This window comes from Bufo bufo, chromosome 1 (assembly GCF_905171765.1).
Source record: "Bufo bufo chromosome 1, aBufBuf1.1, whole genome shotgun sequence".
Classification (NCBI taxonomy): domain Eukaryota; kingdom Metazoa; phylum Chordata; class Amphibia; order Anura; family Bufonidae; genus Bufo; species Bufo bufo.
The window spans coordinates 9,341,406-9,356,478 of NC_053389.1; the positions used below are offsets into that span (position 1 = coordinate 9,341,406).

The 15,073-nt window shown below is 46.4% G+C and overlaps 1 protein-coding gene across 1 annotated transcript in view; it reads left to right on the top strand.

Annotated features, from left to right (window-relative positions):
* Window positions 1-10,714: 10,714 nt before the first annotated feature.
* Window positions 10,715-15,073, top strand: part of LOC120991317 (urokinase plasminogen activator surface receptor-like) — a 50,231-nt gene continuing 45,872 nt past the window's right edge. The window contains exon 1 of the mRNA XM_040420157.1: window positions 10,715-10,805. Within this exon, the coding sequence (XP_040276091.1) occupies window positions 10,721-10,805 (85 nt within the window). The 5' untranslated portion in view covers window positions 10,715-10,720. The remainder of the gene's footprint in view (window positions 10,806-15,073) is intronic.

Genomic DNA, 15,073 nt, shown 5'->3' on the forward strand with positions numbered 1-15,073 from the left:
TGCATGTTTATATTGTTTTGGTGATGCTTATGTTATTACTCGTTGTCTAAGTAAAGTTTCTGTTCTTGCATACTAAGCTGGTGTCAGTGTCGCTTTCCTTGTCTGTGACTTCGCTGTATTCTGGGGAGCCCACCCCGGGACACGGCTTACAACTTGGTGTAGTCGGCAGGATACAGCGACCGCTATGGACGGGAACGCGTCGGGAGATCGTCCCCCGGCGCCAGTGGTGCCGGATCAGGACCCCGCCCAGGGTGCACAGGCGCAAGTTCAGCTTGCCCCCAACAATATGGCTACCCCAGTAGGATACATCCCTGTAGGGGCACTGCTTCGTCATCTGCCAAAGTATGACGGTAACAACATGACATTGCAGGACTGGACTGAAAGGGTGCGAAGTGCGGTTAAAATGTGTAACCTGACCCCCGAACTGCGGGCCGAGGTTGCATTGGGAGCCCTAGAGGGCGACGTCAGGTGGACAGTGATAATAAGGCCTGACTCTGAGAGAAATACCCTAGAGAAGATATTCTCCCTGCTAGAGAGAGCCCAAGGGGGGCGGGCCAAAGTGGTACAGTTACGGAGTCACTTTTTTAACCGACCCCAGCGAGAGGGCGAGATCCTGATGCAATATTCTAATACTCTACAGGAGACACTGAATGAGATACAACGATGAGACCCTGAGGCTATGGGCGCCTTCCAGGAGGTGGACCGGCTTCTACGAGATCAGTTCATAGTGGGGCTCTCCAATAAATTCCTACAAGATAAATTACAAGAGATGACCCGAACAATGGCATGACATTCTACAGCGTTTATTTAGCCTCCGTAGAAAGGGAGGAAGAGCCCATACCTGTGGCAGCGAGAGTGATGAATAGCGCGCATGTTACAAAGGACCGGCCGGGATCTGAAGAATCGGAGTCCTTAAAGGATGTGGGCGGAATTGAAAGAGCTTCGGCTGGAAGTGTCCCAGATGAAGGTAGAACCGTCCCGGCCTTCCGGAAACTGTCCCTGCACCTCGTGTCACTCCACCCGGAACAACCCCATCAAGGGGGCCGGGCAGAAGAGGGCCCGTCTGTTGGGTTTGCCGAAAGTACGGCCATATGGCCAGAGAGTGCCCAGAACAGGTAGCGTCAGAGCCGACGTTAAACTTCCGACCGCTGCAGTAGCTGGGCGTCCTGCGGCGGTGCACCAGAAGTTAAGCCCTCTGCGTGAAGAACGTGATCTGTATGCCAGCAGCCCCGTATTAGAAGCCGAGCTGGAAGGCCAAAAGGTTTGCTGCCTAGTTGATACAGGGTCAGAGTGCACTCTAATGCCTTTGGAGTTCTTTGAGAGGCACTTCAGGCATATGATGGAGCCCGAAGATGGGAGCGTCATCAGGCTGTCGGCTGACGATAATAGAGAGATGGATGTTCGAGGGATAGTCTGGATGCGGGTCCGACTGTTTGGGCAAGACATCGGCAAGAAAGGGGTCGTGCTGGTGGACCATTCGTCCCGGAAAGGAATGGACGTGACCCTGGGCATGAATATACTGAGAGACCTAGATCATCAACTCTATGCCAAGGAAGGGCTGAAGTACTGGCAACGGGCCACCTCACACCGGCCTACCCAGAAGGTCTTACAACAAATGGTGAGGAGCTGTAGCCTACAAAAGAGTAACCTGTCCGGACGGGCCATTGGAGACGTGAGGGTGCTACGGAGGACTCCGTTGAAGATCCCACCTCGACAGGAGCGAATATTGATGCTGCAAGTGGGGGCTGGACGACAACTGAATGGACTGGAGGTCCTGATCGAGCCCGCTTATCAAGAAGAAATGCAGATTTGCCCACTGGTAGCCCGGGCCCTTGCCGTTGTGAAAGACTGATGTGTGCCTATACGCTGCTGTAATGTTGAGGACTGCGAGTTAACCGTCCCTGCAAACACCCTGCTGGCCAAAGTTTATGTGTCCGAAGGGGGTATCGCTCGACGAAGGGGCTTTACACTGCAGCCGGATAGGAGATCAGCCTGGACCTATGCTTTGGAGGTCCATTCAAAGGAAACCCCGACAGCGGAGTGGAACGGTCGAGTGATCATTGCCCGTATGGGGGTGGACTGCAGAACCCTGACCCTAACCCTAACCCTCTGGGAATTTCAGGAGGCCTTCTCAAGACATGATGAGGACTTTGGGTGTGCTACTGCCATCGAACATGAAATCCCAACCGGCGATGCTGCGCCGATCAGGGAACGCTACCGGCAGATCCCACCTAAGATGTATCAGGAGGTGAAAGATATGGTGGCCAGCATGTTAGAGAACCGGGTGATCCAGGAAAGTCAAAGTCCGTGGGCTGCTTCGGTAGTTTTGGTGCGGAAGAAAGACGGGAGTCTCCGGTTCTGTGTGGATTATCGGAAGCTGAATGCTCTAACCGTCCGGGATGCCTACCCCCTTCCGTGGATTGAAGAGTCATTATCAGCCCTAAGCCAAGTTAAGTTCTTCTCAACTCTTGACTTGGCTAGTGGGTACTGGCAGGTCCCAGTGGCCAAGAAGGACAAAGCCAAGACGGCCTTTATTCTACCTATGGGACTCTACGAGTTCAACCGGATGCCCTTCGGCCTCTCCAATGCTCCGGGGACATTCCAGCGATTGATGGAACACTGTCTGGGGGACCTCAACTTCGAATCAGTATTGATATACCTGGATGACATAGTAGTGTTCGGGGCCTCCTTTGAAGATCACCTCCAGAAGCTGCGACAAGTCTTGGGACGGCTACGAGACCATGGGCTCAAGATCAAGCCAAAGAAATGCCAGCTGTTCCGACAGCAGATAGAGTACTTAGGATACGTGGTCACCCTGGAGGGGGTAAAACCAGCCCTCAGCAAGGTGGAGGCGTTCAGAAGTGGCCAAGTACGCTACGGGAGGTACGGGCGTTCGTGGGACTGGCCAGCTACTACAGGAGGTTTATACCCAAATTTGCTCATCTGGTGGGCCCATTAAACGAGTTGCTAAGAGGCATGGCTGGGGGCCCGAAGAAACGCCCCGTCAACTGGGGGCCCCGGCAACAAGAGGCCTTTGAAGCGGTGAAAGAGGTGCTGACCAATGCCCCGATCCTGGCTTACGCACGGTTTGATACCCCATTCCTGCTGTATACTGATGGAAGCCTACATGGTCTGGGGGCCATCTTGTCCCAAGTCCAGGATGGACGGGAGAGAGTCATCGCCTATGGGAGCCGGTCCCTAAGAGAGTCAGAACGCAACCCTGATAACTATAGCTCCTTTAAACTGGAACTACTGGCACTGGTGTGGGCCATGACCGAAAGGTTTGCAGAATACCTGACTGGTGCAGAAGTGACCGTGATGACGGACAACAACCCGTTGGCACACCTGGAGAATGCCAAGCTCGGCGCACTCAAGCAAAGATGGTTGGCCTGCCTCTCTAAGTACCAATACCGCATCAAGTTCCGGTCCGGTAGGGAGAACGGCAATGCCGATGCACTCTCTCGAGTTCCAGTAGGACAGTCGACTCAGAGAGCTGATGAGGATTTAGAGGATACTGAAACTCCTGACCTTGGTCACTTACCTCTGTTCCCGGATGTGGCACATTCAAGTGGGGTGGCGTCTGGAATGACGCTGGTGCTGGGGAAAACGTTGACTGATTGGGAGAGAGTCCAGGATAGCTGCCGGGATTTGTGGAAGGTGAAAGAATGGGTTCGGAGAAAGATCTGGCCTCGGCCAGAAGAACGAGCCCTCCTGACCCCAGAGGGTCAGAAGTTGTTAAGGCAGTGGGACAAGCTGACAGTTATCCAGGGTCTCCTGTGCCGGATCATATACTTACAGTCAGAGCTGCAGTACCGGCAACAGATTGTCATTCCCATGTCGTTGGGACCGGAGGCCGCCAGAGAAGCTCATGAAAAGGGAGCTCATTTCGGGAGCGACAAAACGTTCAAGTGGCTCCAACGGCTGGTGTACTGTCCAGATCTGGCCGACATGGTGGCCGCAGCATGTCTTAAGTGTCGATCCTGTGGGTTGAGTAAGAGTACTGAACAGCGGGCTCCTGTGTAGACCATCCGCACCTCAGCGCCCCTAGAACTTCTGATGATCGATTATGTACAGATCGGATATTCTACCTCGGGACACTCGTACTGTCTAGTTATGACAGATCACTTTACCAAGTATGCAGTGGCTGTGCTCACCAGAGACCAAACCGCAGAGTCGGCCACCGAAGCTGTCTGTAAACACTTTATACAGGTGTTCGGGTGTCCACGGAGGATACATTCGGACCAGGGAGCATGCTTTCAGGGTACTCTAATGAATAAACTGTACCAACTGTATGGGATTGAACGCTCCCGAACCACTCCATATCACCCACAAGGAAACGAGGAGTGCGAACGCTTCAATCGCACCTTGCTTCAGATGCTGCGGACTCTGGAAGACAGTCAAAAAGCCCAGTGGCCCGCATACCTACTTGAGTTTATGTGGGCCTATAATAACAGAGTACACAGTACCACCGGATACTCTCTACACATGCTCATGTTTGGACGAGACAGACGGGAGATTGAAGATCTCCACAAGCCTAACCTGATGGAGCGCCCACCGAGAAGTACCACCGCATGGGTGCAGGAGCACCGCCGCCGGCTGAGAGCGGTACACAAGGTTGTGGGGGAGCGCCTGGGACAGGTGGTACACCCTAACCCAAGACCAGTGCAGAAAGATGGGTATGTCCCTGGTGATCGGGTGATGGTCAAAGCCAAACAGCCGTCAGGAAAGTTGGATGGATGGTGGGAGGCAGTGCCATACACGGTGAAGAGAAGGGTAGATCCCGCTATTCTGGTCTATGAGGTAGAGCCAGTAGGGACAGGGGGACCCTCACGGAACTTACACAGTAATATGTTAAGACGTTGCAATTTTGATGAGCCGGTGTGCGTAGAGGGGGGTGCTTCCTCACGCTCAGGGTATGGAGGAAAGTCCCTCAGACGAGGAAGAGGAGGAATGGTGGGTCGTCCCTGCTCAAGTGTCCACAGAGATTCCGGCCGTGGCAGGTTTGCCACCCAGATGCAATGCTGAGCAATCAACAGCTCCTCTCTTGTCAAATATGCCTGATGTCCCCAGTATTTCTGAAACCCCCAATCTGAGAAGGTCAGCGAGGCCCAATGCTGGTGCGCCTCCACAGCGCTATGCTCAGGATGAGTTTTTATGGGGAGAGTTGCCAAGGACGACAACTGCTAGTGGGGTGGCATGTGAGATTGTGAAACAGCTATTTCTGCATAATGTCTGTACTTGAACTGTCATTTGGCATTCCGGGCACTAGAAGGCACTGTTTTTCAGCTACAGCCAGCACACTCTGAGATTTGAATATGCAAAACAGATGATGACTCATGCTGAGGACTCATGCTGCTGCCTGTGAGTGAACCAGGAAGTGTTGATCTGGCATGGTTGAAGGATTGTGCTGTGTGAGGGACTGAATCCGATTCCATCCTGGCTTGCAGATGTCCAGCAGTTAATGGACACTCATAAGAAGGAAAGTAGCTGTTATACCCTGACTGAATCCAGCTCTTCTGAAAGAGAGGTTGTCCCAGGAAGACCAGTTCAGTGTGTGGACAGAAGGCCTCATCATCAAGCAAGGCCGCACGGTTGCTAAGAGGTTGGTGGCCATCCCTGGTAAGCTGCATCCTTGGGCCCAGAACGGACGCAGGTCAGTAACCTGGTTACTGATTGTTATATTGTGTGGCGCCTGAAGTTACAGAGACTAGCCTAGGCCTAGCATTAGTTAGTTAGGATTAGATCGTTTTGCTAGGCTGTACTGTACTGCACTGCAGCCCAGTTATTGACTTGCAGGCTCTGCTGCGTTTGCCATCGGCTAGGGGTGTCCTCTGTAGCGGCACAGCACGACTTGCAGGCTCTGCTGTGTCCGCCATCGGCTAGGCCTGTCCAGTGGGCAGGGACATTGACTGTAGGTCCGGGGATATAGTGTTTTCTATGCATGTTTGTATTGTTTTGGTGATGCTTATGTTATTACTCGTTGTCTAAGTAAAGTTTCTGTTCTTGCATAGTAAGCTGGTGTCAGTGTCGCTTTCCTTGTCTGTGACTTCGCTGTATTCTGGGGAGCCCACCCCGGTACACGGCTTACAATGCTATCAAAGGTTTTAAGCCAAATGGTTACTGGTGCTTTTGTGATGATACAGACGCCTTCACGCCTTGTCTTTTAGTGTGTTTATAGCTTGCTTGAAGCTCCCTGATTGGCTAATTTCTAGTCCCAGGTAGGTGTACCTGTCGGTTTCTGAAAATGGACAGTTTAGCAGAAAGGGAGAATGGCCAGCTGGTTTCTCTTCTTTCTCAGGGCATTTCAATAAAGCAGAAACTTCACCTGGGTATCATGGAGAGTGAGACTGGGTGCTGAGGAGGACTCCAGAGCCACCACCAACTCATTGATGTAGATGTTGAAGAGGGCTGGACTGAGGCTGCAGCCTTGTCTGACTCCTCGGGTCTTCACCCATTACCTTCATGCTTCATCTGTTCTCAGTGTAGGAACTTCTGATGACCTCATATGTTTTTACTCCAATTCCACTTTCCAGAAGTTACAGGAATAGGCCTGGGTGCCACACTGAGTCAAAGACCTTCCTAAAGTCCACAAAGCAGGTATTGATCATTTCATGCTTTGTATTGTGGACATGGCTCTGGATGAGGCTCTGCAGGGTGTAGATTTGGTCCATGGTGCAGTAGTTTGGCATGAAGCCTGCTTGGCTGCTGACACATATCTCTCGATAGCTGACCAGGTCATAACTGTCTCCGCTCTTGTGTATGAGGGCGATAAGGCACTGGTTCCAGCTCTGGGGGAAGTAGCCTGCACTCAACACAACATTAAAGAGTTTTACTATAGCGGCATGGATACCTGGCGGGCTGTATTTTATCATTTCTGGAAGGATCCCATCTGGCCTGCTGGTTTTACTCTTTATCATTGAGATCCTCTCGGTTATCTCCTACAGTGCAATTGGTGTATCCAGAGGGTTTTGGAAATCTTTGTTTTTTTCCCTCCATTTCCTTTAGCCATGATCTCTTTTTGATCTCGGCTTTGGTTCTTTGTAAAAGTCCTTGAAGTACTGGAGCCAGATGTTGCCGTTTTGGATGTGGAGGTAGGGGGCTCTTACTGTCTTTGTCCATGTGGTTCCATAGTTCCCAGAATGAGTTGTCCTGGAGAGCATCTTGGAGTTAGAGAAGCTTGGTTGAAATATGGCCTTGTTTTTTTTTTTTTTTCTGAGGATGGTTTTGTATTGCCTTTGTAGGTTTCCCTCAGACTGGGGTTGTTCTTAGCTCTTTCCTTATATCTTTACACTCCCGGTCGAACCAACTGTTGGGTTATTCTTTTCTTGGCCTCTTGTTGTTGCATCTTTTGAGTTTGGACATTTCTGCCATGGTGTAAAGTATATTATTAAAGAGGCCTTTTCATGTTTTTTTTTGTTTTGTTTTGATAAATACCTTTAGTTGCTGATGCTGCAACCCTACCTGTTTTTTTTCAAATATTGCTCCTACGCCCCGTGTGCCCCCCCTGCTCTCCGCTGTGATTGGATCGCGGCACAGCCAGGGAGAAGGAGACGCCCATTGAGAAACCCTGGTGTCTCCTCCTCTCTGTACCGATGCTCAGTATTAACATACTCAGCGGGAAAACTGCGGGGAGGGGGGCACAGCGGGGCGTAGGAGCAATATTTGAAAAAAAAAAAAAACTGGCAGGGTGGCAGCATCAGGTACCCCGCAACTAAAGGTATTTATCTAAACTAAAAAAAAAACATGAAAGGTCCTCTTTAAAGTATTTTACCGTGAGATTTACTCCTTCTGGGTCAGCTCAGAAGTTCCACTTTATTATGGAAGTTGTGTAGCATCTCCTGGATCTCTACTGTTTATGGTCTCTATGTCTCTTGAAGAGGCCGGTCTGCTGTGATGTTTGTGCAGATGGTTGGCTTTGAACTCTATTTGTTGTTGGTGACTTTTCTATAGATTTTTGTATTGTCTGGGGTCTGGGCCGGGGGTCTCTGTTGAGCACTATGTCTTTTGAGTTCTTTGGCCAGAAGGCTGACTCCTTGGTATTGAGGTGTTTATTGTCATATAGGTAGTGCTGGTTTATAGAGGGTGTAGTGCCAGGGTGAGGTCTGGCATAGCTCTGGTTTTAGCTGCCAGCTCTGTGTTGATGTTTCGGGTGGTCTGTTCAGGGATGTCCTTTCTTGGGAGCAGAGATGACAGGATGATATTACATTCTGTGGTCTTAGCTACACAACAGAAATTCCCCTGAAAAGTCGCCTTGTGCTCAAGTATTTACTATTAGAGTCTATAATCAGGACAATATCAGGACATGGTGACTGCTCCTGTGTCTTATCGTGTCCGTGTCCTGACTGCTGCTCGGTCGGGTTGTTGGAAGCTGCTGTGATCCTATATCTGGGTTCTCTCTGTCTCTCTCTAAATGTGACAATGTTACTTTTATTCTTTAACATTGAAGAGCTCAGCCTGTATTCTATTTTACATAAAGAGATAGATAATGTGATAGATAGATGATAGATAGGAGATGGATAGATAGATAATAGATAGATAGATAGATAGATAATAGATAGATAGATAGATAATAGATAGATAATAGATAGATAGATAATAGATAGATAATAGATAGATAGATAATAGATAGATAGAAGATAGATAATAGATAGATAATAGATAGATAGATAATAGATAGATAGATAATAGATAGATAGATAGATAGATAATAGATAATAGATAGATAATAGATAGATAGATAATAGATAGATAATAGATAGATAGATAATAGATAGATAGATAATAGATAGATGATAGATAATAGATAGATAATAGATAGATAGACAGATAATAGATAGATAATAGATAGATAGATAAATAATAGATAGATAATAGATAGATAGATAATAGATAGATAGATAATAGATAGATAGATAGATAAATAATAGATAGATAATAGATAGATAATAGATAGATAGATAATAGATAGATAGATAGATAATAGATAGATAATAGATAGATAGATAAATAATAGATAGATAATAGATAGATAATAGATAGATAGATAATAGATAGATAATAGATAATAGATAGATAGATAGATAGATAGATAATAGATAGATAGATAGATAGATAGATAGATAGATAGATAATAGATAGATAGATAATAGATAGATAGATAGATAGATAATAGATAGATAGATAATAGATGATAGATAATAGATATAGATAATAGATAGATAATAGATAATAGATATAGATAATAGATAGATAATAGATAATAGATAGATAATAGATAGATAGATAGATAGATAGATAATAGATAGATAATAGATAGATATAGATAGATAATAGATAGATAGATAATAGATAGATAATAGATAGATAGATAATAGATAGATAGATAGATAGATAGATAATAGATAGATAATAGATATAGATAGATAATAGATAATAGATAGATAGATAGATAATAGATAGATGGATGGATAGATAGATAATAGATAATAGATAGATGATAGATAGATAGATAGATAGATAGATAGATAGATAGATAATAGATAATAGATGATAGATAGATAATAGATAGATAGATAATAGATGATAGATAATAGATAATAGATGATAGATAGATAATAGATATATAGATAGATAGATAGATAATAGATAGATAATAGATAGATAATAGATAATAGATAGATAGATAATAGATAGATAATAGATAATAGATAGATAATAGATAATAGATAGATAGATAATAAATAGATAATAGATAGATAGATAATAGATAGATAATAGATAGATAATAGATAGATAATAGATAGATAATAGATAGATAGATAGATAGATAGATAATAGATAGATGATAGATAATAGATAGATAATAGATAGATAATAGATAGATAGATAGATAATAGATAATAGATAGATAATAGATAGATAGATAGATAGATAGATAGATAATAGATAGATAGATAATAGATAGATAGATAGATAATAGATAGATAATAGATAATAGATAGATAGATAGATAGATAATAGATAGATAATAGATAATAGATAATAGATAGATAATAGATAGATAGATAGATAATAGATAGATAATAGATAATAGATAATAGATAATAGATAGATAATAGATAGATAGATAGATAATAGATAATAGATAGATAATAGATAGATAGATAGATAGATAGATGATAGATAATAGATAGATAATAGATAGATAATAGATAGATAGATAGATAATAGATAATAGATAGATAATAGATAGATAGATAGATAGATAGATAGATAATAGATAGATAGATAATAGATAGATAGATAGATAATAGATAGATAATAGATAATAGATAGATAGATAGATAGATAATAGATAGATAATAGATAGATAGATAATAGATAGATAATAGATAGATAATAGATAGATAATAGATAATAGATAGATAATAGATAATAGATAGATAGATAGATAGATAGATAGATAATAGATAATAGATAATAGATAATAGATAGATAATAGATAATAGATGATAGATGGATGGATAGGAGTCGGGGGCTGCCCGTGTCCCTCCTGTCTCGGTGGACGGTGCTGAGACATTCTGCATGACGCACTCTTCACCCCCTGCCCGGCTTTCATTGGTCTCCTCTCCCTCTCTCTCCAGAATCCTTGCCGTCACCCCCCCCCCCCCCCCCCCCCCCCCCGCATTCTGCGTATAAAATGCCACACCCTTAGGATGGGATGATCCAGAGCATTCGGAAGCACCGCAGCACCATGGTGTCAGCCGTCGCCGTCCTCTGCCTCGTGGCTGGCTTGCTGGAAGGAGGTGAGCGAATGGATGTGTGGAGTGCATGCTGCGCAGAGAGCAGGGGCACTGTCAGATGTAGCAGAGCTGAGTATGTCATTTAGAGCAACTCATCACGATGCTATGTGGGGTCCGGCGCAGGACTGCAGGTAAGTCTCTGGCTGCACCTGCAGAGACCCCGGGCTGTAATCCAGCGAGACGCGCGCCGTCTGGCTGATGTCTGCCTGTGACGCACATCTAATAGACTGGGTTCTGCAGAGAGTGAGAGAGGACCATGGACGGGGGCTGAGGAGACGGACACCGAGCCTGCTGACATCTATAGAGCGGAGCGTGATCCCCCCGAGAGGATCCGAGCCAGGACCCCCGAGCGGCGACATTATAATATCATATACATGACGCCTGCAAATGATAGATATCACACTCCGACGTCAGAACCTGCAAATCGTAGAGATCAGCGGCGCCGCTTATCTCTACCACAGAAACAGCTGATCAGATATTCTCAGTGATTAACTGACATGTAAAAGGGAACAGCGCAGTGTGAATGAGCTCCGTGTCCCATCTGCTGCAGAACCTCATAATACACACCTCAGCTGCTGCAGAACCTCCTAATACACACCTCAGCTGCTGCAGAACCTCCTAATACACACCTCAGCTGCTGCAGAACCTCCTAATACACACCTCAGCTGCTGCAGAACCTCATAATACACACCTCAGCTGCTGCAGAACCTCTTAATACACACCTCAGCTGCTGCAGAACCTCCTAATACACACCTCAGCTGCTGCAGAACCTCCTAACACACACCTCGGCTGCTGCAGAACCTCCTAATACACACCTCAGCTTCTGCAGAACCTCATAATACACACCTCAGCTGCTGCAGAACCTCCTAATACACACCTCAGCTGCTGCAGAACCTCCTAACACACACCTCAGCTGCTGCAGAACCTCCTAATACACACCTCAGCTGCTGCAGAACATCATAATACACACCTCAGCTGCTGCAGAACCTCCTAATACACACCTCAGCTTCTGCAGAACCTCATAATACACACCTCAGCTGCTGCAGAACCTCCTAATACACCTCAGCTGCTGCAGAACCTCATAATACACACCTCAGCTTCTGCAGAACCTCATAATACACATCACAGCTGCTGCAGAACCTCATAATACACACCTCAGATGCTGCAGAACCTCCTAATACACACCTCAGATGCTGCAGAACCTCCTAATACACACCTCAGCTGCTGCAGAACATCATAATACACACCTCAGCTGCTGCAGAACCTCCTAATACACACCTCAGCTGCTGCAGAACCTCCTAATACACACCTCAGCTGCTGCAGCACCTCCTAATACACACCTCAGCTGCTGCAGAACCTCCTAATACACACCTCAGCTGCTGCAGAACCTCCTAATACACACCTCAGCTGCTGCAGAACCTCCTAATACACACCTCAGATGCTGCAGAACCTCCTAATACACACCTCAGCTGCTGCAGAACCTCATTAGAACACTAGGGTATGTTACCTTTCCCCACTACTGAGTATTGGGCTGCAGTATAATGGATCTTCCCTGTGACCTCACCCCCATTAGTCGGCAGCGCAGGGCGATCTCCCAGCCCCTCGGGATCTTGACGGAGTAATTGGCTTCCTGAATCCATTCCAGCCTCGCTCGGTGACTTCATACACCCGCCATATACTGTGTAATGTATATCATGGCGAGGCCGAGCACTCGGATATAACAGACAGGCGTCTTGTAGAAGTGGTCTCCAGGGGGCGCTATCACACTGTATTATTAGGGCTTGGTTACTGCTGCCGGAAATGAATGGAAACCCTAAGAGAAGGCGTTAGTAGCGCTAGCATCCAAGATGCATGCAGGGGAGGCATGTCCGCCATTATGGGAGTGACTGAGGAGGGAGGTGTCTGCGTATAGCGGGTGGCCGACCAGAAGCCTCCGTGCCATGGCCTCCACTTACCGAAGAAACTGCAGCTCTGGAGCACAAACTGCAGCTGTGGCAGATGAACTACGGCAGGGAGGACATGACACTTACAGGGGAGAGGATTATACGGGCAGAGGAATTACTTCAGTATTTGATACATTTTTCAATTTCTTACCATATTTCAAAATTGCTGCTTGCTGTCAGTGAATAAAATCATTCTTGTTTACATCCAGAGGGTGAAATCACCTCCACAGATCTAATACTTCTTTGTATGCAGCCTAGACGACTACGGCAGTGGCATTAAAGGGGTATTCCGACTGTTACAAGCTAGCACAGGATAGAGGATAACTATTAGATCAGTGGGGGTCCTACCGCTGGGACCTCCCCAATCAAGAGAACGGCAACCCCGAGACGAACGGAGCGGCAGGTGGAGCATGCGGAGGGCCTCTCCATTCATCTCTATGGGAACTCCGAGTTCTGAAACCTCCCTAGACGTGAATGGAGCGGCAGTTTGCAGGCTCCATTCATTTTCGGGGGGGCTCCCAGGGGAATGCGGCCCCTGTTCTTGTGATCGATGGGGACCCAGCAATAATTGTATATATATAAAAACAATAGAGCCGCTTTAATCTCTCGCCTGTCTTGATAACTTGTTACAATGTATCAGCGCAGGTAAAATGTATCCGCCTGTTTAGTGACTGACAATTGTCTAGACTGGATGCAAGTGTAGCAAACCCTCGGCTGTGAGAAGTGTTTGAACTGAGCAGGCTTTCAGGCTTTGGATGTCAACTAGAAGCTTGTCGTTCACTGACAGCCGGCAGGGGTCTTGAGAATAGTGAGAAGCTGAAGCACAAGGTCTGCCATAAAGCTAGTCCGGCGAGAGCTCCGTAGGATCCACCTGGGCGTCTACAGGGTTTGGACTCGCCCTGTCCAGGGGTCAATGCAGGGATACGAGCGCCGATCGATGACCTCATTACAGCGAAAATCAGCCCCGGACGCTTCTGATGGATTTATTATATAACGCGCCATCGTCGTCTGCAGGAATATGGATGACAATATTAATTCCACATGGCGCCTGCTGAAGTGAAGGGGGTCCCGCCATGTGCAGGACTACAGGGGTGAGCCTCAATCAGGGCATTAATAGTGAGCAGACCACAGTGCTGTACAGAGATACACTGCTCCTTAAAGGGGATGTCCAGTGAAACAATAATACAATGACATTGGTCCTTAGAGGGAACCTGTCACCTGGATTTTGTGTATAGAGCTGAGGACATGGGCTGCTAGATGGCCGCTAGCACATCCGCAATACCCAGTCCCCATAGCTCTGTGTGCTTTTATGGAGTATAAAAACCGATTTGATACATATGCAAATTAACCTGAGAAGAGTCAGAGCTTGAAAATAGGACTCTTCTCTGGTCACACAAGTAAGATATGACTCTTCTATGTTAATTTGCATATGTATCAAATCGTTATTTTACACAATAAAAGCACACAGAGCTATGGGGACTGGGGACTGCGGATGTGCTAGCGGCCATCTAGCAACCCATGTCCTCAGCTCTGTACACAAAATCCTGGTGACAGGTTCCCTTTAAAGGGGATGTCAAGTTTAAAAAAAAAAAGTTACAAAAAAAAAAAAAAAAAAGGCAAGCAATAGAACTTACTAATATATTTCAATCATCCATGATCATCAGATGTCCCCCGCCTCTGGCTTGTCCTTGTCACATGACCAGTATCGAGCGTGAAGGGGGCGGGGGATTGGCTCATTTCAGCAGCTAGGCCAGCCCCTTCTCCATCGCGGCCAATGAATGTAAAGAAAAGGGCGCTGGCTATTGAAATGAGCCAATCACAGAGCACTGGTCATGTGACGAAACCGGACACCGCAGGGGCCAACACCCAGGAGCGGAGGGGGTAACTGAAGTATATTAGTATATTATGTACTTGTTATTTTGCTTCAAATAAAAATAATTTTAAAAAAAGTATATTAGCCCAATAACTCGCTTTTTTGGAACATTTAGGTAGATTTTTTTTAGCTGGACAACCCCTTTATTGGTGTTTCTCAGGCCTAGCAGAGCTGACTGCTGCTCCATACAAGCCCATAGTAGTCGCAGGCTCTGTCCTACTGGAAACAGTCAGCAAGCTTGTGGACAGTTTTTTTCGGGTGACACATCCGTCCTGTGAGGTACAGGACCAGCCTTAGTCACATGACCGTCTACACAGCGCTGTCGTCTGTTTCCAAGGGCAACCAGCACAATAATACGTACAGATAAAAGGACAGACTATAACAGTAAGTACGGTCGACCCCGCCGCGTTCTCTCCGGATTTATCCTGGAAAGATCTTAAAGTGCAGGTAAGATG